The 27,618-nt window shown below is 34.3% G+C and overlaps 1 protein-coding gene, 1 long non-coding RNA gene and 1 pseudogene across 2 annotated transcripts; all 3 read right to left on the reverse strand.

Moving 5' to 3' along the window:
• Nucleotides 1–4,425: 4,425 nt before the first annotated feature.
• On the reverse strand, nt 4,426–6,405 carry LOC142225383 (uncharacterized). The gene has a single exon (XM_075295141.1). It carries the CDS (start codon nt 6,348–6,350, stop codon nt 4,476–4,478), a length of 1,875 nt encoding a protein of 624 aa, XP_075151256.1. The 5' UTR covers nt 6,351–6,405; the 3' UTR covers nt 4,426–4,475.
• Nucleotides 6,406–11,630: 5,225 nt separating this feature from the next.
• On the reverse strand, nt 11,631–13,027 carry LOC142225384 (zinc finger BED domain-containing protein 4-like; annotated as a pseudogene).
• Nucleotides 13,028–13,278: 251 nt separating this feature from the next.
• Nucleotides 13,279–13,950, reverse strand: LOC142225385 (uncharacterized). The gene is made up of 3 exons (XR_012719251.1): nt 13,778–13,950; nt 13,475–13,722; nt 13,279–13,418 (listed from the first exon to the last, which is right to left on the reverse strand). It is a non-coding gene; the product is annotated as an uncharacterized LOC142225385 (long non-coding RNA).
• Between the last annotated feature and the right edge of the window lie 13,668 nt (nt 13,951–27,618).

The following is a 27,618-nucleotide window of genomic DNA, read 5'->3' on the forward strand; positions in this document are numbered from 1 at the left end:
TGTGTTTTGGTCGTTTGGAAAACGATAAATTTAATTGTACAAATTATGATTTTTTGTTTATTATTAATTTAAAATAAACTTAGTGGCGTAGTAAACAAAATTTTGATTATAATTTTTGTCCACGATGCAGTTACTAGAGCCTTTAAATAGGCCGTAGTCAAAATGACGAAGGATGACGTTAGTGTACAAGAAATAAGGATGACTTTCCAGGGTTAATTAGTATAAAACAAAAATTCATAAAATGGTTGAATTAGTATAACTTAAATTAATCATTTCCCAATCGAATTAAATGCATTTTAGATTGAAAATGTAATTACGCGTCGTCATTTTGACGAAGTATGACTGTCTAGGGTTAAAAGATAAAATGAGAGGTCATCGTTTTTCGGCACCGGAATAAGCGGTTGATACGTTCAGAATGAAGAACAATAAAGCGATTTTTGGTGATTACTATTTGCTTTTGTTCTCAAATCGCAATATATAAAAGGCTGTCCTCGTAGCATTAAAACAATTAACCCACAATTTAGGAGAACTTTCGGTTGAGTAAAATTTAAACCTTTATTGCAATCTCTTCTCTCTAATACTAGGCTTAACTTCCCCATGACAAAAAAGAAAAATAAGAGTAGAACACTTTATATCATCCCACATATGCACTTTGTCATATAAGTGTCCTGGTGTATGTGTGTAGAGCATATAACTGAGCAAATATAGATACAACGATATTATCGGGAGTTTTCCTTACAAGTGTGCATGAGTATAAGTGAAAGAGTACACACACTCACTTCCGGAATATTCCATACGAGAAAGAACAACAGTTACATGAGTAAGAACAACAGAATAACTTGTGTCAGCACAAAATGAAAAGAAACACTCTTGAAAGAGCAACAACAACAAGGAGCACCAACAAGTACGATGTATGTGAGTTTCAGAGTATGAAGTAAATAGAAAAATAACTGTAACGCCGAATTTCGTATACCCTCTGTTAGGTTAGAGAAATTTATGAAAATGAAATGATAATACATTCGACCAGTTCTTAAATTAATTAAGAAAATGTGATATAGGTAAATCATCGATGTTTTTCGATAATTAAATGAAAACTCATTACAAAAAAAAAAAAATAAATAAATGGATTTTTGAAACATTGAAAAAAAAACTATGATAAAATTACTCCCCTTAGATTCATAATTTCACTTACTTTTCTCGGGGTATTGTTGTTGAGATCTTCTTTTTATTAGCATACGCGTAACAGGCTTACATTCACCATATTGTTGTTTAGGGTATATGGAAAGAGAAAGGTCGCATCAACTATAAAACAAAAGAAAAGAAAGATAAATCATGAACAATGCCTGGCTGCTATTAGTAAGCCCTGAAAGGAAATCTCCCCTACATGCAAACGTAGAAGAAGATTCTAAGAAAAAAAGGGTAACCATGGCGAATCCTATGGCTGGCATCCTAAGTAATCCTTGTGTGAAAGAATGCGAGTATCAATGTCCCTAAATCCTCTTTAAATAATAAATGTGACCTAATACTCCTATGAGTGACTGTCATGCATATTTCATTGAGGCAACAACCAACCCTCTTTGTTGGATTCCTTCATGATAATGTGGCAATTCTATATCGCATATGTACACCCTTTTTCTTATCCCTCGTACATTGAGGTGAAGATATTTTTCTTTGATGCTTAACTGGTTTGATTTTCTATTGGGATGTACCGTAAAAAAAGGAATAAATTCAAATTAATTTGCTTCCAATGATTTCCCATGACAACGAAATGGACGATGGTGGTATTGCAATTTGTAACTGCGGTCGAACGACTATGGTGATGTCATTGAAAATTTATGTCTTTATTTATCCTCACATTGACTTTGGATATTTATTAAGGGCTGATGAATAAGGAATGATGAAGGAATGTGATAAAATCCCATGGATATATCTACAGGGTGCCAGATATGTATTGCAACCAACTTCAGGTTCTAAAATGCTCGCTATTTTTGGATAGGGAACAAGTAACAAGCAACCATGTTAGTTTCTCTATTGCATTCAGAAATTTATTCGTGATGATATTCGAGCGTGATAGTGTGATTGCTGGAAACCACAAGTGGCTATACATACTTAGAGCCATCCAGCATTTAAATATGAATAAATATTTTGTTTTTCGTATCATTGCTCTTCACCGTGATACTGACAGTGTTGCATCATATCCAAAAACCCGACGAAAAAAGAGGTAAAAACACAGGAAATAATGCGAAAATTTAAGCTAAATGAGATCGAAATCCACGCCGCACTAGTAGAAAACTTGCGGGTGAGCTGAACATATTGCGAGAACGGATGGAACACATATTGAACAAGTAAGGAAAGTCTAAAGTCGGGCGGGGCCGACTATATTATACCCTGCACCACTTTGTAGATCTAAATTGTCGATACCATATCACATCCGTTAAATGTGTTGGGGGCAATATATAAAGGTTTGTCCCAAATACATACATTTAAATGTCACTCGATCTGGACAGAATTTGATAGACTTCTACAAAATCTATAGACTCAAAATCTAAGTCGGCTAATGCACTAGGGTGCAACACAATGTTAGTAAAAAATATGGGAAACGTTTAAATCTGAAGCAATTTTAAGAAAACTTTGAAAAAGTTTATTTATGATTTATCGCTCGATATATGTGTATTAGAAGTTTAGGAAAATTAGAGTTATTTTTACAACCCTTCGACTAAGCAGTGGCGATTTTACAAGGAAAATGTTGGTATTTTGATCATTTTTGTCGAAATCAGAAAAACATATATATGGGAGCTATATCTAAATCTGAACCGATTTCAACCAAATTTGGCACGCATAGCAACAATGCTAATTCTACTCGCTGTGCAAAATTTCAACTAAATCGGAGTTAAAAATTGGCCTCTGTGGTCATATGAGTGTAAATCGGGCGAAAGCTATATATGGGAGCTATATCTAAATCTGAACCGATTTCAACCAAATTTGGCACGCATAGCTACAATGCTAATTCTACTCCCTGTGCAAAATTTCAACTAAATCGGAGCAAAAAATTGGCCTCTGTGGTCATATGAGTGTAAATCGGGCGAAAGCTATAATGGGAGATATATCTAAATCTGAAACGATTTCAACCAAATTTGGCACGCATAGCTACAATGCTAATTCAACTCCCTGTGCAAAATTTCAACCAAATTGGGGTAAAACTCTGGCTTCTGGGACCGTATTAGTCCATATCGGACGAAAGATATATATGGGAGCTATATCTAAATCTGAACCGATTTCAATAAAATTTTGCACACTTGACTATAGTACTAATTGTTCTTCTTGTGCAAAATTTTAAGCAAATTAGGGTAAAACTCTGGCTTCTGGGGCCATCTAAGTCCATATCGGGCGAAATATATATGGGAGCTATATCTAAATCTGAACCGATTTCTTCCAAAATCAATAGGGATCTATTCTGAGCCAAAACACATACTTGTGCCAAATTTGAAGTTGATTGGACTAAAACTGCGACCTAGACTTTGATTACAAAAACGTGTTCACGGACATGGCTATATCGACTCAGGAGCCCACCCTGAGCATTTTTGCCAAAGACACATGTGGCTATCTCGTCTCCTTCTGGGTTTTGTAAACATATGCACTAACTTATAATACCCTGTTCCACAGTGTGGAGCAGGGTATAAAAATTGGACTAAAGCTATTGAAGTTCCAAAACATGCAAGAGCTCACTGATGCAATAAAATATAAACGTTGGAGTAGAAAGAGCAAAGACGTTGCTTCGTTTTCACGAAAGTGACCAGTTATCAAAGTTGGTTTTCTGCGATGAAAGCCATTCTCAACTGACAAGTTTGTGAACAAATAAAATGAGGTAAAAGAGGTCAGAACACAATGTACACCTTCAATCGGTGCCGATGTTAATGGTGTGGGCCGCCGTAACAGCCGATGCTCGCTCCCCGCTCATTTTCATGTGGGTCAAAATAAATGTCATAAAGACAATAATGAGGATCTGGGTAGACAAACACTTCTGCTGCAGCAAATGGCTACCAAAATCACAACACCCTAATCCGTTGGACTTTTGCGCTTGGGAAATTCTGGCGAGTGTGGTTGACCATAAAAAATACCAAAGTGTCAACCTTCTCAAGACGGCGCTTCACTGGGAATGGGCCAAAATACCACAGGGCACTTTTGGTGCAAAGTGTTATGGTTTTGTCGGTCGTTTGATCCATAACTTTGTTCCAAAAGGAAGCCGATTACAAGAAACCTATACCGATTCTATACTTTTTGCTTTTTGTTTGAACAATTTTTGAAAACTAATTCATTGCTTCAAGATCTTAGGACGTTTCAATTTTGCGAGCCTGAGGTTTTCCATTTTTCCTACACAAAATTTCCGAAATCACTGATTAATTCATAAGCCGCATATAGATGCCATTTTTTTTTCATTAAATTCCAATAAAGCTTTATTAGAAATAGAAAACATATCAATTTTGTAAACTTGGCATCTTTGACGCTTCAGATTCGTACATTTGACGAAAAATACCCGGTAACTCTGGTAGGCGAGTATTCGAACTTTTCATTTTACTGGTTGGTGAACAGTAGAACGCTCTGCCAAAGTACTCCGAATTAATGGCTAATTCATTCAAGCGAACTTTGGACGAACTGTTGTGACTGCAAAATAGTTGAGCCAGATTAAGAAAAAATAACCGCTGCCATGATAGATTTGTAAATTCGGGTTGTAATTGTGGTTGCTGCTCTCGAATATAGGCCCGAAAGACCAAATTCGCTGCCATCATATCGGTTAGGGTATGCGGCATAGATGGAAACATTAGATTTCGATAAATGGTTTCACTCATTGCAAAGCCTAGCAGGGACCATTTGAAAATGGGATGATATGAGTAATGGTAAATAGGTGGTTGTAGAATATCCCATGGCACAATCATTATTTTGAGAACTGGATTATAAAAAGGCCTAGATGAATTCTGACCATCGTCATTTCTGGTGGGCATCTTACGAGAATGAGTTTTCAGAGAATAGCCCCACTCTATTCTTGTACGATGTTGGAAAAAATACAACTGATTGCGATAGTAGTTTTCTACATCCAAATTTGGTATATCATGGAAGAGTGTATTGAGATAGGATCCATGTAACCGTTGGGGAACGTTGCCCATATTCAGGGTAATACCATTTAATTCCATTTTAGCAACTTCCATATTTTTCTGGACACCATGCAATTTTGTCATGGGTAATGTTGACCAGATATACTCGCGTGTCTTATTGAAGAACCTGGGAATATCGGCATTGTAGTAGCTTTCTTGTGGTTTATAGATGTTCTCATAATACAGGAGATTAACTGGCAGATCTATTTTATTCCTTAGGTCATTAATACACTCCAGCTTTGAGAAGTCTCTGGCACTATCTTTTTGGAAATAATGAAGCATCCTCACCATAATGTAATTGCATATATTTCGTTTTTCTTCGGTAGTAGCATTGCGAAATAGAGTTTTTGCGTCGTTTAGCAATTCTTCTTGGATATGCAGGGGCATTGTATGAAATTTCTCCGAATATATTCCAATGTTGTCTATGTAATTCGTAAGTTCGGGATATTCAGCTTTTAGGTGTTGGTAAGTTCTTGAGAAAGAAATTCGATGTGATGAATTGTAGGCGGAGTGAATTCTTTGCATCAATTCGGAATATTTCTTAGCAGTTTCTGGGGGAAACCCCAACTCTTCTAGTATTCCCTTGGCATATGATAGTGTATCAGTATTATATGCTAATCCCAGTGTAAAATACCTAGAACTTCCCGTGCAATCTAGAAAGACTTTATTTAGTCCACGGCCTTGTAATTCTCCCAATAATGAGAAGATGTCAAAGCTATCCGCCTGCCAGCTGCTGGCATTGTAATCTCCTCTGTCAATGCTTTGTAGTTCTTCGACCATAGGCCATTCTAGACCTGGTGCGGGTTTGATAAGTCTCAAGTATTCGGTGAGGTTGGGTTTACGAGCCCCATGGCCATTAACACACGATTGATAATACACTAAGGATAGGTTGAAGAAACGCATAGATGGTGGTTGTGGTTCATTGGCCATGGACTCCATTATTGAAATTAATTTCAAATTAGTTTGATAATCCACTATGTCTTGCACTGAATCGAGGCTCCCTGCTTGTCTTATATTCCACTTTTTACATGCATAGTCATAGAAATCGTCACAGGGATCCATATTCTCATCCATGGAGAGAAAAATATGATTTAATTTTTGACATGTTGCTGAGGTGGAGTAGATATCACAACGTTCACAGATGCTGCCCGTGACCAGTAAAGAGACACAAAAAACACTAAGAAAATATCTTGGAAGCATTTCACCGTAATCCAATGATTTTACTTCAACGTATGACAAAAAAATTTTGCTTCCAATTCACTAGACACTCAAACAGCAATTACAATGCTTCCAAGCTATACTCGCAAAGATTAAATGGTGTCTGATAGGAAAGGTCGATTTTAAATTTATTGAGATCAAGAAACTTTTTTGTTTCCGAGATAGGTTCATATGTCATGTAGCTTAAATCGACAATTTTAATTTTTAATAATGTGGTTTCTCGCTAAATTAAATCTAAAAAATTGAAACTAAAAATGTCATCAAAAATAAATAACAGTGTAACTACTAAAAAAAGACCATTGAATTTTAAGCTTAATATTGAAGAAAAAGCGAAAAAAGTCACATTCTCGAGTAAAAAACTAACTCACGAAAAAGGGCAATAGGAAAAAAACTGGCAACTAAACCCGAAAATTGTGCTTTGGCTGTACACGGCAGGGGTTAGACCTATAATACTATATGGTGTTGTGGTCTCGTGACCGGCACTTCAGCAGCCGATAAGTATGGGTCATGTGGCACCCATTTTCCACACTTTTGTATTTTCCACGTTCTTCATTTCTCACATCAAAATCATTATTTCTGAACCGTTGAAACCATCTTTTGCATGTTAGGTTAGATTAGGTTACTGAGTGCTGACCAATTCCATGTCAAGCTCAATGACAAGGGACCTCCTTTTTATAGCCGAGTCCGAAAGGCATTCCTCATTGTAGTGAACACTCGGAAATGTCACCAGCACTACTGAGGTGGGATAATCCACTGCTTTAAAACTTTTTGGTGTACGGTCGAATCAGGTATCGAACCCACGACCTTGTGTATACAAGGTGGGCATGCCAAAAAAAAAAAAAACAATAAACTTGAGGAAGATAGGAAATTGGCTTGCGTCATACCAAATGTTGCATTTACCATGTTAGTTCTTGTTTTACTTGTTTTTCGTTTTTATTTTTTAAATGAAAAATTTAATTTGCTTAATGAAACAATGTTGAATTTTAGGCAACAACAAAAAAATACATATTCCCCTTTATGGAAATTTATTTCGTGCACTTAATTTCTTTTTATTTCGTATACGCGTTTGGTTCGAGTATGAAACTAACCCGGTAAATGGTTCGATCTCCTTAGTAGCTAATTTCCTATCTTCCTACAATTTATAATCTTTGGGCATGCTAACTATTGCACCACGATGGCTTCCTTTTGCATGTTGCTTCTGATAGAGCATGATCACCATATGCCTCGACAAGCATGTCCCTATCGAGACATTTGTATCTTGGAGCTCACTTCATACCGGTATACCTGGTAGATAAAGTTCAGCGAATGGCGTGCTTGTGTATCTCAGGTCCTTCAGTAAAAAAAGGAATAGATATCCTTCGTGTCATGTTGCATGTATTGCCTTGAGATATATTGACAAACAGTTAGCTGCAATAACGGCTGTGCGGTTGCGCGAGCTATTGCTGTGGTCGGAAAAAAGGTACGGTCACAGTTCGGTCCTCAAAATAATGCCACATTTGCCAAGCGTAGTGGATTACACTCTGGCGAAACCGCTTTTCGACAAAGTTTAAACTCTATTCCCCACAGTGAGGCGTGGTGTATACTGCCCTGGGGAATAAATTGGATGGAAAATTGGGTTTCGGAGTATATTCTAAAGGTATGGAACTTCGAATAGCGAAAAGATTACCTAATCACTGTAGTGTTTTGCAGGCCGAGATATGAATAATAAAAGAGGTTGAAAATTGGCAGAGAACACCGGAAAAAACAGTGTACCCATCAGAAAGAAAAATTTTGGCTAATTTTAGAAAAATTTGATTATTTTTAGAAAATTTTAACTAAACAGTATTACAAACGCTGTCATCACGCCGATATCAAGATAATTTTCATTAACCGATCCGATTCCTGAAACCAAGGAAATTATTCTTAATTCTAACAATAAACATAAGGGGTGTTGCCTTCTAAATTTCCAGCTGTATTATAAAATATTTTTGATCCTGCTCATCCAATTGCTGTTTCTATTATCCTGTTTTCCGTGCCCTTACCTTCCATGGTGGCACTTTTTAAACTTTGTCTGGTTCAATGGGGTCCCTTCTGACCCATCTGCTTATATATGTTGAACCTTATTGAGTACCGCGGAGCCCTTACTGACTCAACGGGGTCCCTTCTGACCCATCCCGAATAACTAGATTGGAAGTCCTCTCTGACTCGCTGTGGTCTTTACTGACCTATAGGATCCCTTCTGGCCGACTTGGAATATTGAATTATATTTCATTGAATTTTGTAATGTCCCTGCTGCTATTAGCCGTGTAAATAAATAAATAATTTATTAGGCATAATTATTTTTTTTAAAAAAATTGGACTTTAAAATTGCATGAATGTCTTTAGTGCCATTCGAAGTTCAAGTTTGGCCCATTTGCAGTAAAATTTACAAATTTAAAGAAATAAAGAACTATTTTGTGAGCAGTACGATTTTAGTAAATCTTTTTGCTTCATGTGTGTATATTTTTTTTAAGTTTTTTAGTTCATTTAACTAACGTACACAAAACATTTTTAGAGTAAAGGAAACTCTCTCCAAACATAATAATTCCATTAACTAAAATAGAGTTGAATTGCCTTGAGTGAAAGGAGGGTTCACTTTTTTTTTGAGTGAAGTAATATTCCAACAAATGTTGGCATATACTCAGAGAGCCAAGTTCCAATAAAATCTTTGAACTCTGTATTCCTTAACTCGAAAATGGTTATAACCTGCCGCAAAGCTCTCAACGAAATGACTGAGCAGTACGACATTAACCTAATATGAGTACCTGACCACTGGAACATATCAGCGGATGAGTTAGAAAGGCTTGGAACTACCTTACACATTCCACAGTAACTAAAATCAGTTGGTATGCATTTGGCTATCTGGATCGTACTGCATCAAATGGTATTTACGAAGGTTGCTTGTTATATTTCGGGATTAAAAAACAAACAAAAAATATTAGTTGTCGAATATCGCAAAGTATTCCACATTAAGATCTATACAGTTTTGTCATGCGTTTGAACCAATTGTCGAAGCACTTTTGCCGTTCTGAATGAGCTATCTCCAAAACACGGATTCTGAATGTATCAATCGCGTGGACTTCTAATTTTATTTTTGACATACGAGTGTAAAAAAAGCCATTCGGTTCCATGTCAGAGCTATACGGCGGATGATTCATCAAATCGATGTTTTGGAGTTTTTTGAACCAATGTGTGATAGATCGCATTGACGTCGTGAAGAGCGATCCGTCTTCCGCAGTTATTTTCCCGACTTATTGGAAGACAAGTGGCAAACAAATAGTTGGTAACACTCATGATTGATATTTCTGCGTTGTTTTATGGTATGATTGCAAAATGTCCAGTTTTTCCGACAAGACAGGCGATAGTTTGTTTGGAAAAGCTTCATGCGCGAGCAACTTTTGTTGGATTTAGCTCATTTTGAACTTCTATTTATTTTCAGTCTCATGCCCTTGAATCCACTATTCATCTCCTGTCACGATGTCATGGACGTGCTTCGAAGCACCGCGGTTGGGTATTTCAGCATTTCTTTCGACCAATCGACACGAGCAATTTTGAGCGATTGACAAACGCAAAAAAAATGTTTTAACCCTTTCACTACCGAAATAAACCTAATGTTTAAAACTTTAATTTTTCTTCTGTTTCTACTTGTACTAACAGCATGTAGAACAAAAATTGTAATTTTGAGAACCAACCTCAATTACTTCAAGAGCTATATGAGCTTGTTCTGAAAACTTGGTTCTTCAATTGTGACCAAATGGCCTTACGAAAATAAGTGCTATTTGGCCTATAATATCTTTCAAAGTGTGAGAAAATATACAAAAAAGAACCCGAAGTAGTATCAGCTATAGTTTTTGTATGAATGTCCATTACTATAAACATATAGTAGAAAAATTGTCTCAAATTTTCGTATTTTTCGTTTATTGTTACAGAACTTTATAAAAATGTATTTTAGTGCTCACCAAAATGGAAAATATTTATAGCTTATTTAGATTAAAGCCTCTACTTTAAAATAACATCGAGAAATAATTCGAAACTAAGTGGGAAAATAGAATTTGTTGTCTTTTTCGAATGTCCTTCTAAGTGGACATCGGTAGTGAAAGGGTTAACGGTTAAATTGTCATGCAATATTGAATGCATGCTGGTCCCACCAATGCCTAAGGTTGTCTGAATGGCACGATAGGTCTCAGGACGATCTTGCAATATCAGTTGGCGCAGAGCATCTATTATTTCCGGAACAACAACTGACGACCTTCACGAAATTTGTCTTGGAGTGAACTATGACGTCGATTGAATTCACCATACCATCGCTAAAACACGGGTCCTTGACGGAGTTTCATAGCTAACAATTGGATTAAGTTCAACGATGCACTGTTGTTGAGTTAACCACGTCGAAAGTTGTTCAAAATAATCGTAAGAAATTGTTCACGATTTTGTTCCATTTTTGAGCGAGATGAATCTTTTAAGTTGCTGTAAACAACACAAATAACGCTCGTATGTCAAAACATTCTGAGTATGTATAACTTCAAAAATGTCACGCTTTACGATAGAGGTGGTAGTTGGCAGATTGCAACACTGAGGTTATCACAATAGGTTAGGTTAGGTGATGTGGCAGCCCGATGTATCAGGCTCACTTAGACTATTCAGTCCATTGTGATACCACATTGGTGAACTTCTCTCTTATCACTGCCCGATTCCATGTTAAGCTCAATGACAAGGGACCTCCTTTTTATAGCCGAGTCCGAACGGCGTTCCACATTGGAGTGAAACCACTTAGAGAAGCTTTGAAACCCTCAGAAATGTCACCAGCATTACTGAGGTGGGATAATCCACCGCTGAAAAACTTTTTGGTGTTCGGTCGTAGCAGGAATCTAGGGATCTATAGTGTAAAGCAATAATCGATTTTTCGACTTTTCGATTATTGACGTTTAATGAAAAATCGATTTTCGACTATTTTTGCCAATCAAAATTCGAATATTCGATTTTTCATAATCGAATTTCAAAGAAAAAATGATTACAAAATAAATATACTCGATTTTGTGAACAACAGTTGATAACAAATGACAAAAAATGGATGTTTCAGTCAGATATTTACACTTATTCAAGTGTTTTAATTGGTTTAACATATATTTAATATGTTAAATATTTTTTTTTAATGTGCACAGAAATATAATAATTCTGTATATTAGATAATTCAATTCCCCAAGTAATGAAAGACCCGTAGAAATTGAAAACACAAACGTGCAGTTGTATATTTCTTATAGGAACATTAATTACATTTCAGTCTTTTCATTGCAATGAGATCGTATACAGTCTACGTAAGTTAATAGATAAAAATTTACAAGTTTTAATAGAAGTATTTAGAACCACATTTTTTCTTCTAAAGATCGCAAAAACACCAATTGATTTAGATGTTGTGGTGATATGCGATTTCGCAATTGGTTTGCTATGATTCCTGCATGTGAAAATAGCCTTTCAGATGGAACTGAAGTTGCAACAATTGGCAACATTTTTTTAGCTATTTTCCAAACATATGGATACTCGTTTTGAATTACTTCCCAAGCTATAAATGGGTTAGGGTTTGCCTTACGATTGACAGTCGGTGTATTTAAAAATTGGCGTAACTGAAGTGGAAGTGCATTGTCATGTTCCTCGAATAATTGTTTTTCTTTCCATACAGTGCTGTCAATGTAATGCCAGATGTCATCTGGATCTGCTGGAACAACTTCGACTTCATGTTCTTCATAAATAGTTGGTAAATTACAGCGTGTTTTTTCAATTTCGGCTTGTATTAGTTCGCCTAAAATAAATGTTAAATATTGATATACTTATTGCATGGAAGAAATATTGACACTTTACTTACCCAGATACATAATAACCCGTGGCACATCCTGAATTTTGCTAAATGCAATTTTTTTAAAGCGTGGATCAAGCAATGTTGCTGCTGCATATGCTTTAACTGATTCGATGGAATGATATTTATTGTCAACCTCCTTACTTAATTTGTCCTGAAGTTGTTTCCCAATCTTTGTGGAAGGGTTAAAATCCATTATTTTCTGAAATCAAGTTGTTGTGAACTAAATGAATGCAATTTTTTCATGAACATTCTTACCATTTTCAGGGCTACAACCAATGGAATACATTTGCTGAGAGTAACTAACTAATTTCTTTGGTTATATTCCAAAGTGGTTTTAAAATATCACGAACTTCTGTTAATGCGTCTAATTCGTCACCATTTAGCATTATTGGGGCTTTGGATCGGGAAACTCTGTCCATGTGCATTTGCAATAATACTCTTCCAACATGATCGGCAAGAAGAAGAAAACGTTCAACCATTTCGTAACACGAATTCCAGCGTGTACGTACTTCTTGGATAAGTTTTAAACAATTTTTATTTCCACTTTGTAATTGTTGTTGCTTCAGTTCTTTGGTGGCCACTTCACTACTTCTAAAGAATCTAACTATAGATTTTACTTTGCGAAGTAGCTGCCGCAATGGAGAAATTTCAACGTTGTCTGCTAATTCAGAAACAAAATCCAATTCTTCTTCATCGCCGGAAGAGTCTGGAACATCCAAAGGAGCTTGTGTATTTGTTTGAATGTTTATATCTATGACGCGTTGACCAATGTTATTGATTGAATGAGCAAAACAAGATATGTGTGTTTTTTTTTTTTTTTTTTTTTTTTTTTTATTATTATTACTATTTCAATTCTTTACATGGGTAAGGTTCCAAATTCTTGCCTGATTGCACCTTTTACATTTGCACCACCATCCGATAAAATGGCAGAAATTTTTTCATCATGAAGCCCCCATGAATCACAAATTTCCCGCAGCCTAACTCTTAAATTCTCTATGGTTTTGCGCTCATCCATAGGGTACGCCCCTAGTTCAACACTTTTTATATTTGTTCCTATGACAAAAGTATATTTTCAATTAATTTTATTTCAACCATTAAATAGTAAAACGGGATATTATTGTCTTTAACTACCATGAACATTAGGGCATCCATCATAATGTTGAATTTGTAGCCGCCAGCTGTAATATTAAAATATATATCAATTTTGAGAATAACTACAAATATCCTAACTTACCTGAAAATGTAGTAACAGTTTTAAAACTTTTATCTAATGGGCCAACGAAAGCTACTTCCACCTCTGATGTTGCAGGATTTTGAGACACAATTCAATTTTATGAGTAATCATCAAGTGGCTGGAGAGACTTGTTGTGCTTCCGTGAAATTTTAGCACCTTATTGCAAATTTTGCACTGAGCATTAGTGTCATCATTAATTTTTTCGAAATATTGCCAAGCTGGACTAGGAGCCATAGTAATGAACTTGCCTGTTGACAATTAACAATTATAACTTGGGTAGAAAATTATGTGTATGATACTTACTTCGCACATGTAATGTGTATTTTAACCATATATTATGAAACATATACTATATATGTTTATTTGACACAAAAAATATTTGTTTTTCACGTTAAAATATAAAAACTGCTGCTTTTTGTTTGGTGTACTTTAATAGAATAGAATTTAATAGAATTGACGCTTTGTGCTTTGAACAATTGAAAGTCACGAATGGAAATGAAAGCATAAAGCGTTGAAATCGATTCTGTATAGTCAATGACAAGAAAAAAACGAAAGAAGAAAATCGATTATTTATAGGTTAATAATCGATTTCGACTTTTCTGGATTTTCATCCAAAAAATCGAATAATCGATTATTCGATTTTCGATTTATAGATCCCTACAGGAATCGAACCCACGACCTTGTGTATGCAAGGCGGGTATGCTAACCATTGCACCACGGTGGCTCCACAATGGACCGAATAGTCTAAGTGAGCCTGAAATTTAATCGGGCTGCCACTTTAACCTAACATTGAGGATGCCTAGACACGAGATATAAAGAGCAACCCTCATATGGTGATTGTCTTATTTGTATACATCCACCTTCGTTAATCCTCATCCTTTGTTGTGTCTCAGGGAAATTTAGTTGTGTTAACCTCCAGAAGGTTAAATGCCTCTATTTCTCATTCCATTTGTGCTAATTTATTCAAATGTTTTGCTGATGCACTATCAGCAGAAGTCAATAAAGTTCATTTAAAATTAAACTCCATAGCCAATATGGATGGCAAAGGAGGAGTATTCACCATTTCCTATTTCCGATGACATGGCTATGGTTTCCTGTTGCTTTGCTCGCATTGTTCATGTCCTTTCAATGCAATGCAATTAACTTTGATCGTTTTTTTTTTGTATTGCTTATCCATATAACAGGCGATGCAACAGTGGTTGTGCTTCCAGCCGCCCCACTTAGGGTGCCTGACCACGTCCTTTGTTCGGCATTCCCATACCATTGCACTGCAGTTACCAGTGATTGTTTAAATCACTTAAATAACCACGATGTTTTCGTTAGCGTCTCTTTGGAATATGGAAATTTTAAAAGTTTCCATTGAATTATTTTTGGTTGCTGTGGTAGCGTTTTCGCTCTCCATTGACTCTTTATGACTATGAATTGCTTTTCCATAGTTTTCGTTTTTTCGTATTTCTATGGCGATTTTTCTTTGTTTTTTTTTCGGGATACATGATGCAAGAATGGCTTGGTGGTAGCTAGAGTACTGAGTGATTGTTCCTGATGGACCACCACCATCCTTTGGCTCTGTTTAATATTCAGACAGTTATGCAGCCTGTTACAGTTTTATCCAACCAACATGTGTATGATTGCCCCAGTGTTTTTGGCAGATGCCCCATGATTTTGTTCCGAAAAAGTTGTGAATTTGAATAAAACGATCGGAGACTGTAAGTTTTCCTAGATTTTATTTTGTTGTTGTTGTTGTTGCTTTATAGTTGTTGCTGCCTTTTTCATGTTGCTGTTAAATTAAATTTGAACGTGGTTTCTATGATGAAGAGGTCACATTGGGGGGAAATGTGTTACATGGAAAAGGATTTTTCTTACTAATATTTTTTCGTACTTTCTTTTTAACTTTCATGTTTTCAGAAACCACACCCAGAAAAAAGTGTCTTCGAAATTAAAGGAAAAAATTTTCATCAATTTAGTTTAGCCATTTTATTTCCATTCAGTTAAATTTTTGTGTCAAATAATAAAATTTACTTGTTTCAGTAAAAAAATCCTAAACTGAAAGCAGTTGGGAATAGTTCATTAACTAGAATAAGGCATGTAATTTTACTAATACTGTTTTCTTCGCTGGGTATAAGAATTTACTACTGAACAAGAAAATTTTATTCACTGATAACAAAGCATTCGTAAAAATAAACAAAAAGCGAACTAAAACCAAGTTTCTTCAAATTTAGTAAAGTTTCTTATAAAATGATAAATTTATTTATTTATTTTATTTATTTATATTCCTACTATGAAGTATTCAATCCTTTCAAAACTTAAGGAAACGCACTTATTAGAATATAGGAAAATTTCCTACATTTCTTTTATCTACCTGTAATCGATACCTATCATCGATATGTTTGCGCGTGGGTTGTTTTTTAGTTGGAATCGCGTTGTTATGGTATACGGAGAGATTGTTAAAAAATAAATATAATATAATAAAAAACAAATAAAATATATAAAATATTTGTTATTTTAAATTAGTGAGAAAAATTTTCGTTTTTAGAAAATTGGTTTATAAAAAAAGAAAACACCACCCCTTCATTCGACTTCATTTTGGAATCTTCGATTATCAGGTAATATTCAGTGACGCTAAACTTTTGTGAAAAAATTGGTTTAAGATTTTTTGTTTATATTTGTAGGTATTGAAATTGTAAAAGGTGGACAAAATTGCTAGTGAAAAGTACTAGAAGTGAAAAGTACTAGAAGAAGAAAAAAATGTGTTTTAATATTTCAAGGCCAGTCGATGCTGTTGATTCTAAATAAATATATTTAATATATTAATAAAACATGTCTTTTATTGAAGAAAAAATTGCCTATATAAATAAATAAAATTCTATTTAAAAACGAAGATAAGCAGTTCTAATTTTGAAGTAAAAGGTTTACCACAAATATGTAAGATTTATCCAAATGAATGAAGAATGTTCAATAAAATCATTCCATATATGAATTCAATTCAGTTAAATTTTTTCATTCTGTAGTATAGTGGTACATAAATATAGGAGGTTGTTAACTAATGTATGTAATGCATTCTACCTAATTTCTACGAAAATCATATCGTTCAAACAAATAAAAATGTCTTTGGCGCTATACGAAGTTCAATTTTCTTCACAATAAGTTCATTTTAACTTAAAGAAGAGGTCACTTTTTTCTGGGTGCATGTATGGTACCAAATTAATACGATAGACCTTTTGTATATATAATTGATAGACTTATTTAGTAGTTTACTGTTTTTACTTTTTTTTTAATAAAAATGTCCTTGAAATTGGCGAGCAGTATCTTTTAAGATACAACCAAAAAAAAAATACGTCTTAAAATTTTAACTAATTTCTACGAACACGCAGAGAAGAAACATGATTGCCACAATCATATTCGAAGAGCAAAATAATATGATAGGAGCTATTTTTGCGGCAACCATGTAACATTTTCGCCTGCAACCATGTTGGCTCAGTGAACATGGTTCTAAGAAAAATAAAATTGTCCTCATCTAACGTGCAAAATGAAAATCGTGTATACCTGCTCAATGTTTTTATAAAATTCTTTTCGCTGCAAAAAAAAAAATTAAAAAATTAAATGGTCACGAAAACAATGTTTATGGTCTTTATGACCATGTAATGGTTCTAGTCATGTCGATACGTAAGTTATAAAAATACTTTTTTCCCTGGAAAAAAGTAAAAAAAAAAAATTGAATGGTCAGGTTCGTGATTTTCCCGACCATGCCTCATGTCTCTAATTCTATCATTTAAAAAATAGAACATGTTTGCGGCATTTGAGAACCTTTTGAATGCTTATTGCCACCATATATTTTTCACCGCTCGAAAATTATTTGTGCAAAGACAAAATATATGGTTTTCGCGACAATTACATACTCTAGATAAGCATTAAATGGATGCAGCAACCATGACCAACCACGTTTTTTATGTGCGTGAAATCAATCATAACGCAGTTTCAAAATCTACTTTTTTCCGGAAAATCTATAGTACTTCTGTGTAAACTAGAAAATTGAAATGGAATTTTGCCCGAAAATTCAAAAACCTACAAATGAGAATAATTAATTTTTACCAGAAATAAAATGAATGTTGGTAAAAAAATTGTGTAGTGTAAAAATATCTCTATGCTTTATATAAAATTATTTATTTGTGAACAAAAACTTATTTTAATGCGCACTGAATCTTTTAAGATACAGCCACTATTTTTGCAAAAAAAAAAAACAATAGTTTGAAAAAAAAATGTGCTATGCGGATGTTCTTTTTTTACCATTGTGCATATTGTGTAGTTTTTATCTGAATTGCCTGAATATATGTTTTATATATTTTTTTTGAGGAATCGGTGTTCTTGTGCATTTAAGGGTTAACACAATATTACAGCAAAAATTCCCAAAATGTGTTTCTTAAAAAGAAAGTATCTTTATTTTTTTAGAGGCGAGATAGTATCCTTAAGTATCCTTTGTCTAAATCTTTGGGTCCAAGTAACTTTTTTCTTTCTTTTTTCGAACCAAAAACAAAAATTTAAATATCGTTTAGCAGCAAGGCTCCGCTAATTTGTCATAAACAACTGTTCGATATCTTCCATTGTGGGAAAAACGCTCTATTTTTGCTATGCTGTGCGGGATGTGTTATTTTCCAGTATGACGTGATTATTGGATGTGGGACAATTGTTTTTGGCCAATATTTGGAAAACATTGTATAATATAGAACTATTGGTTATAAATAAACAAAAATCGAAGCGATATGTGTATATGGCACATTTTAAAATAGGTTGAACAAAACTGATGGATACGGACGAGAAATTAAAATTAAATCACTTTTGGCTTTTTTACGGTATCCTTTAGGTTTCTTTAAATGTCAATGCATTATTTTGCATTGTTTAAGGCTTTTGTACCTTAGTACAGTCAATTCTGTGAGGCCAGATAGAGGCAACGATACATAAGTGAATATTGAGTTCCTACTCGAAGGTAAGAATATACTTTTCGTAGACTTGTGGAACATAAACTGAGATCCCGATCAGCAAAGAATTCTTTGGGTGCAGTACATTCTTCATATCACTTCAAGCGGGAAAAACTATTGCAATCGTATGCCTATCAGATCAAAAGGATGTCTGGTTGGGTAAGGGAAACTGTCGGCCCCCAAAATGTGTGAACAGAACTTCATTGTGAGGTAGGTCTGGCTGGCGATTTTGCGCCTTTGAGTACCCCATAGACAGTGATTTAATCGTCTCCGAGATTTGTTAGAGATAGAAAGATTTCAAAATGTATCTTAAGAGGATGATATGACTCATCTCGAAGAGTTGAGATAAGAGCAATGGAAGTAGGTATGTTCGTAGCCAGCTCTTTCTCGCCTACAGTTCAGTGTAGCTGATGATCTTAGTTTAGGTATGGTGGCAATCCGTTATTTTAGACTCACTTAAACTACTAAGTCCATTGTGATAACTCTGGTGGTGAACTTCTTTTTTATTTGTGAATGCTGTACGATTCTCTGTTAAGCTCAAAGACAAAAGACACCTTCTTACAGCCGAGTCTAAACGATGAAACCACTTAGAGAAGTTTTGAAACACTCAGAAATGTCACTAGCATTGCTGAGAGGGTATAATCCACCGCTGAAAAACATTTTGGTGTTCAGTCGAAATTGGGATTGAACCCATGACCGTGGTGCAAGGCGGATCGAATGTCCTTAGGATGAATGTCCGACCTAAAAGTACATGGGATTCGTTTTGACATTCTGCACGCAGAGAAGGATTATAATCACTTCAAACATGTTGCAAGAGCAAACATGTTATTTTCTCGCCAATCGTATACATAGTTGCCGACATGAGATACATAATTTCCGGGAAAATAATATGGTTGCGACAGACATGTTAGATGTTTTCCGTCCAAAAATAACATTTTGCTCTTGAAACAAGTTTGAGGTGATCCTATTTCTTCACTGGTTGTGCGCTTACTCAATGAATTGTCTGTAGAAACCTTCCGTGACTTATCTCTGAATACGTCTTTACTTTGCTGCAGAACAAAGTCTCATTCCCTCGTATGTACTGCAGACATAGATGATTTCAATATTATTCTGTGGTTAACAAATATTTTAACCGGGTTTTATCATAATGGATATGTATACAACATAAATGAAATAAATTTGAAATAGTGAACATTTACACAAATTTTCCAAGAGACGTAATTATTGTTTGTCACAAATGTTATTCGTTTTTCTTCCCAAACACTGACCACTCATACATTTGGAATTTGCATATTTCTTTTGGATGACATCATCCCATCGAACGAGTTGTGCTTCAAAGACATTTGGAAAATTTTGGGTTTATCCATTGCATTCACATTCACGTTCGATTTCGTTTCTTACGTTTCACTTTTCATCTATGTGATCTCGACATATTTTCCTAGCAACGACATAACCAGAACAGAAGCAAAACCAAACAGAACTCTTGGCTGAACAGGTCCAGAAATGAATTATGCTTGGTTTTTGGCCACAGCAAGAGAGGGGAGAATTGCACAGTGATGCACATATGAGCCTCCGTCAAACATCTACACAGATTTTCTGTTTGCGCAATTGCTTCTTCTGTATATTGCAGGCTGAGGCATTACCAAAGAATATTGTTTGAGTGTGTGAAAATAATAAACGAACGAACGAACCTGATATATGTTAGTCAATGGTTTGTGAATTATGTCATTCCTAGGAGGCATTTCTAATAGGAAGCAGTAACTGAATGTAGTACCCATATCGTTGAAATAAAAAAATATACACCCCATTCGGACGCAGTGGTCCTATCCATTAATCGGACAATATTCTTGATTTCACGTAGAACATTAGGCAACCACAGATTCCCATATGTACACTTAAAAAAAGTTTACTTGGATCCAAAGATTTTGACCTTCCCATAAGGATTTTGGTAATGGTTCCGAGCCAGATTCTTTAAAATAAAGACATTTTTAAGCGACTTATTTGGCTTTAAAACTACACTCAAAAAAAGTGAACCCACCATGAAGGAACATTTTGGTTAATTTTAGAGATTTTAGGTTAATTTTAGAAAATTTTAAGTTTACTGTATTACAACGCAGCCGATTTAAAAAAAATTAGCAAATATTTTCGACACATTCAAGAAAATTTATCAGACATAATTTCTATTTGGTCATAATATTTCTCTTCTTAAATCAAATTTGGGAGCCACCGTGGTGCAATGGTTAGCATGCTCGCCTTGCATACACAAGGTCGTGGGTTCGATTCCTGCTTCGACCGAATACCAAAAATTTTTTCAGCGGTGGATTATCCCACCTCAGACATACGACTTTAACGCAGGTATGCAAATTTCAAAAATTTGTATCCTACACGGTTGAAAAAGACTGTTTTTCATATGTTTGGCTATAAACATTATATGTTTGGAACACAAATTTTTAAACACAATATTTTTGAGTGCAAGCATATAATGTTCATAAACTAGCATAACATGTTTGGGGCATATATGTTAATATGTTAGAACATATTATGTTTGAGACATAAAATGATTGTAAATATAATATGCTTGGATGCAAACATATATTAATTTAGAAATAGCCTATAAACATATATGTGTTTAGTAGCTTGGAGCGCTATTTAACATGGAGCGATATTGAATTAAGTTGGTGGTTGTTGCTTGTTATTACAAAATTAACATTTTATTTTTCTTTGGGCAATTGATCAGCTACTTCTTTGATCCTTACAAACTGTGTGGTCCGCTGTTCGAATCCCCGTTCGGCAAAAGGTAAAATTAAAATAAAAAAAAATCATACAATTGAATAATTTCTTCTACAATGTTTGTATTACAGAAAAAGGTGCTAAGAACTAAAAAATCTCGTGGAAGTGAGAAAGATGTGGGGTAATATACAATTGGGCAGAAACAAAATTTTGAGCATTCAGGTCGAAAACCTATGTTGTTAGCACCTATATTACCTGTTTATTTTCATAATTCATTATGATTGCAAATATATAAATAAATAATAAAATTTTGAGCACAATATTGTTTGGGAGAATATTTTTAAGCATATAATATTTTTGGGTGCAAAATGCTTCCAAACATATTATATGTTCACATAATAACATATTGTTTTTTGGAAGACAACATTATTGAATTTGGATGCAAAAATACAAAATGTTTGGAACTTAGACTACCCAAACATATATTGTTTAGACCAATATGCTTTCAAACATATTATATATTGGAAGAGATCAAACATATAAATGTTTGGGCAATACCCAAAAATGTATATGCTTGAAGCAAAATATGTTTGGGAGTATATGTTACAGAAGCGATTTTTTGTGAGCGTGTAAATTTAATATTTATACCCTTCACCACTACTGTGGTACAGGGTATAATAAGTTTGTGCATTTGTATGTAACGCCAAGAAATAGTGGTCATAGACCCATCTTTTAGTATACCAATCGGCTTAGAATTAAATTCTGAGTCGACTTAGCGATGTCCGTCTGTCTGTCCGTCCGTTTGTCTGTATATGTAATTTTGTGCACAAAGTACAGCTCGCAATTTAAGTCCGATCGTCCTCAAATTTGGCATAGGACCGTTTCTTGGGACAGAGACAATCGCTATTGGTTTTGGAAAAAATCGGTTCAGATTTAGATATAGCTGCCATATATATTTATCCCCGATTTGGGTATAGTTAGCGTGTTTATCAACCGATTTTCTTGAAATATCGTACATCTAAATATTCTATGAATCTCGAAAATCTTGCAAAATATCAGCCAAATCGGTTCAGATTTAGATATAGCTCCCATATATCTCTTTCGTCCGCTTTAGAGTCATATGACCACAGAGGCCAAAGTTTACTACTGATCTTCGTGAAATTTTGCACAGAGGATAGAATTGACATTTTACCAATGCTTGGTAAATTTGATTGAAATCGGTTCAAATTTAGATATAGCTCCCATATATATCTTTCGTCCGATTTGAACCTATATGGCCACAAAAGCCAGAGTTTTGCCGTGATTTGCTTCAAATTTTGCACAAGGGGTACGTTTAATAGTATCGTTAAGTGTGTCAAATTTTGTTAAAATCGGTTCAGATTTAGATATAGCTCACATATATATCTTTCGTCCGATTTGGACTTATATGGTCTCAAAAGCCAGAGTTTTGCCCTGCCTTACTCATTAGCGTAGCTAGACAATTTTCCTAGGGGGGGCTATAGCCCCCCTAGCTGAAAATTTATAGAATGAACTTATAGGTTCAATTAATGTTTTATTTCATAAAAATGAATAACAATATAGACATCAAAATAACTCGAGAATTAATTTATAATAAAGCAACTAAACGTAGTTCCACACTTTTCCCAGTAAAAAATTGGGAGTTGTTCTAAAGGCACAACTTTAAAAGCACTTCCAAAAATGTCCTCACAAAGAAGTTAATTATTTTAAGTACACAGGAAGTTTTTTTACTTCATTTTTTCATATTTTAATGCGTAATTTTTTGTGTTCTTTAAAAAAAAGTAAGAATAAATAAAATGGTACAAATTATTCAAATTTTGCCACAAAAATGCTAAATTCATTATAGAAATTTTTATAGAATTTTTGAAAATATTCGAGGGAAAACGTTTCGAACAAGCGTTAGAATGCATTAAAAATCATAAAAAAATATAAAAATTAATTATTTGGGAAAATATAACAAATTTTTTTAATTCACATTCAAAACACTGAATTCGGATCACACCTTAAGAAGTGATGCAAATTCATTGCAACGGCTGTTGAAACGGTGGACATTCGTTCTATGACAATTTCATATTACATTCATCGCTTCTCCGCCAATTTTGCACCACTTCCGGACCCAAAAAGAACATTTTCACTTCTTTTTTGGCTACGCTTTTTTGCAGCATTATTAAGATATTAATTTATGAAAGAATAGTCGTAAATAGGTTTTCAAATTCTGGGGGGGCTAAAATTTTTCTGGGGGGTCTAAGCCCCCTCCCCAGAGGCCTTCCTACGCTTATGGACTTACTTCAAATTTTGCACAAGCGGTATTTTTAACGATACTATAGTATGTGCCAAATATGGTCAAAATCGATTCAGATTTAGATATAGCTCCCATATATATCTTTCGTCCGATTTGAACTTATATGGCCTCAAAATCCAGGGGTTTCCCGGCATTTACTTCAAATTTCGCACAAAGAGTACGTTTAGTAGTATCGGTAATTGTGCCAAATTTGGTTGAAATCGGTTCAGATTTGCACTCATATCACCAGGGGGCCAAAGTTATACTCCCATTTACGTGAAATTTCGCATAGATAGCAGAATTATTATTCTAACTATACATGTCAAATTTAGTCAAAATCGGTTCAGATTATATATAGCTCCCATATATACGTACACCAGAGTTGGGGAAATATGTTATGGTAGACTGTTACACATTTTAGACCCATTTTCAATGGAAGTTTCCTCCAATTAACTGGATAGCGTTAGCCGATTTAAATTTTAATTCTAGAGATTTTGTAGAAGTAAAAAAATTGTCTCCTTTATATAGCTTCCAGCAAATGTGAAGTAGTTGAGATGGTAACACAAATTTTGGCCTACATAAGGGTGAAGGGTATAATATAGTTGGCACCGCCCGACTTTAGACTTTACTTACTTGTTTTTATATAAATTTTTGAAGCAAAGCTTATAAACATTATTTTTATTCAAATTTCATTATTTTAAAGAAATAATTTAATTTATTTTAAATTTTAATATTTTATAAATTACTTCTCCTAAAATTTAGTTTGCGTAATGTCAAGGAATTTAGTCATGGTTTTTGGGTATTCATTCAATTGCCCTATGCTATAGATTTGCTATGTTAAAATCATCGTCAATGTCTGGCGCTAAAGTTTTCTTTGAAGAGACTTTCCAGTTGAGAACATCTCATTCGAGACCAGACATTAAATCATAATTTTTCAGGGAAAGTTCTTCGTCTCTTCGTCCGGGCGGTGTTGTTTTCAAATGTCTGACAAGATTTCAATGGGTTGTGGGGGGGTTTGAATAGATACCCGTACATGAGTTTAAGGCTTTGTTCACTGAAAAAAATATTGTCATGAGATCAAAGATTTCGTGTCTTTAAAATACGAATGCAAATTTTGCTTAGCATAGAAGACGCATTTCTCTAATATAAAGTTTTTTTCCTTGTCCAAAAGTCGATAAACTTTTCAATGAAGTCGTATTGTCCTTTTAATTAAGTGATTTGGCTTAAAAATGGGTATCATAACGTGAAAGAAAAAATGTTTGGGCTATTCTTTAAAATTAATGAAATTGTCTTTAAATTTGTTGTCTTTTTGCATCTTGACTACAAAGCAAAAAATCGTCCAGATATAGGACATGTTTTTCAACACTTTATTTTAAAGAAGCTTTTTACTTGAAACATAACATAATTTCTACTGGAAGTCGAGTCTTAACTTGGAAAATAAAGTTGTCGTTAGCTCGTTTTTAAAGGACTTTGATGGCATATGAAGAAAAAAAGCTGAGAAAGCGAAAAATTAAAATTTTCTTCCTAGAAGCAAGTACACAAAACCCAAATTTAAAAGAGAATTGTGTCTTAAAAGTATCCTTGTATCCTTACTTGTATTCTCCGCTTCTTTGGCTCGGAATCAATACCAAATTTTTTAAAGTAAAGACAAAATCTTTGGAACCGGGCATGCTTTTTTTTTTCAGTGTTGATTGCCAGTCAACAGCCACTTAGAATTGAGGAAGGCCGTACCATCATCATCATCATCACCATCTTCATGATGAGTGTATCCATTGCTATTATGTAATGGGAATATATTTCAGGGAATTGGTTACCAAAGAAAACAATAAACAATTATTGCAAAATTAATATGAAACCCAATTATCTGGTAGTCTAGGGAAAAAACAGAAAATATGGCCGACCTATATCCAAAGAGAGAGAACATCCATGTTTCCTGGTGGATTCATGATTGAAAAATTTCTTCTTGAATGAATTCTCGATTGGTTGGATCTTAGTTCTCTGCCATGGAATAATATGACGATGATGACGACGCGAATATATTCTGAATAAAAGTAAAAAGATGCAGATATGCATGAAGAGCATGGAAATAATGAATGATTTATGATTTATTTTTATATGAATTTGTGTCTTATTTTTCCCATTCTTTTTTTTTTTAATGGTGCGATCCACTTAAGACTCATGCCATAGGCATGTATTTCATTTCCAATTGCATAAACATCTGTTCCACAATTTCATGGCAAGAGAAGCGGGAGGTGAAAAACTCAGAAGAAGTGAGCGAACAAGTGTGTCCGCGCTACTGATAGAATGGCTGTCTGGCTGGACGCTTGGTTGATTGTCATTTGCGACCTGTGCCAACACAACCAAAGCAAATTGTGTCAAAATATGCTTCCATTTTCTACTTGTTCCTCCACCTCCTGCTTCATCAACATGATTTCCACACCAAATTTCACCGAGCATAACCAAAAGTAATTTCACTAAAATAAGGGGTGGATGGTATTTTCTTTGGGGTTTCTGTGGGCTGCAGCAGATCTTAATATAGAATACAACCGATGCTCCCATTATGAGTGGATAATCTTGGCGTTAAGATTCTTTTGGTTCTTTTTGTAAAGAAAAATTCCACTTCAAATTTTCACAATTTCATTTTCAGCCATGACCTTCATCAAGAAAATAGCAGCAACAGTACCCAGTTTCCACTATAACAGTGTACACCTGAGTTTTCTATGACAAAAACGGAGAACCTCCAAAATCCATCTTTTGTGTGGTGATAGCGATGATGTGACCATAATTTCCGAATAATTTATTTTTGATGTTTTATTCGTGGTGGTGATGGGGGAGAACGTGTTGAGGGCAGGAAATTGATAAATAGAATAGAAATTGATGGTATGTCAAAATTTTAAGGAATGTTGTTATTTAATTTCTGAGAAAAAAAAATAATAAACACACTGACAAAAAAGCTTTCTTTTCCAAGGAACGACAATCGAAGATTTCTTTTCTTTCTTACACCAATTGTCTATTTTCCTGTGTGCTTCAAGTCCCAACAATCGGCTTTCGGTTTTTATACGTTCATTGTAAAATTGCCAGTTTAACACCAAATTTTGGTATATACGTCAGGTTTAATAAAAATACTTAACAAAATTATATTAAATTAACAAAATTATGTCGAAGTTTTAATAAATTATCGAATAATTTTTTCCAATGATTTTTTGTGATAATAAAATTAGATCTTCCTTTTAAACTTACTTGCTTTTATGAACACCGTCTGATTTTGGAGAGAAGTCCGGGTTTTCAAAACCGAGAAAAACCGACATTGAAAAAACTCGGGTTGTTGGTCGATCACTCTAGAAGTTTCGTTGGTCTAAAATGCGCAATGTATTATTTGTACACACAAAAAAAAATTTTTCTGATTCAATCACGAAATTAATTGATCCAATTAATTTTTTAATTGAAATGTCTTCAATCACAGAAATGATAGTATCAATTAAAAAATTAATTGACAGTCAATTAAAAAATTAATTGATCCAATTAAAAAATTAATTAATACTATTATTTTGTGTGATTGATTTTTGTTTCAATTAAAAAATATGTTAAATCAATTAAATTTTTAATTGAATATTTTTTAAAACTCAATTAAGATTTTAATTGGAAAAATTTTTGTGAAATTTTTTTCTGTGTACAATAGCGATAATATTTTAAAAATTGGAAAAATGAAATTCATTGTTTCATAATTCGTTTTTAATATCAGTATTCTTGCGAATTCTTTCCATTCATGGCCTTTCAAGTGGAAAAACTTATAATTTCCTATATAGCTTTAACTTTGAATATGTCAAGGTTGTTTGTAAACCACTTTCTTTGCAAGCAAATCACACTCCATTGCCCCTCCACCCCCTTCCCAACCAATTAAATTACATCATAATGACTGTTGACTTTCTCGTTTAATGTTCCCTCACAGTCCATTCCGCAAGTCAATGCACCCAGCGGGTGATGGTTAACCATTTTTCAGGCATCAAGTGTTTACATTATTATGGGTTTTGTATTCGAAATACGCCTTTCAGTCATTTAAAGGCACAAACCATTCATTACATATTTCAAGTACACCACTCACTCTTCCTTTCGTGCCTATTTTAGTCTGGATGTTATGGAGT

This window comes from Haematobia irritans, chromosome 2, assembly GCF_050003625.1.
Source record: "Haematobia irritans isolate KBUSLIRL chromosome 2, ASM5000362v1, whole genome shotgun sequence".
Classification (NCBI taxonomy): Eukaryota; Metazoa; Arthropoda; class Insecta; order Diptera; family Muscidae; genus Haematobia; species Haematobia irritans.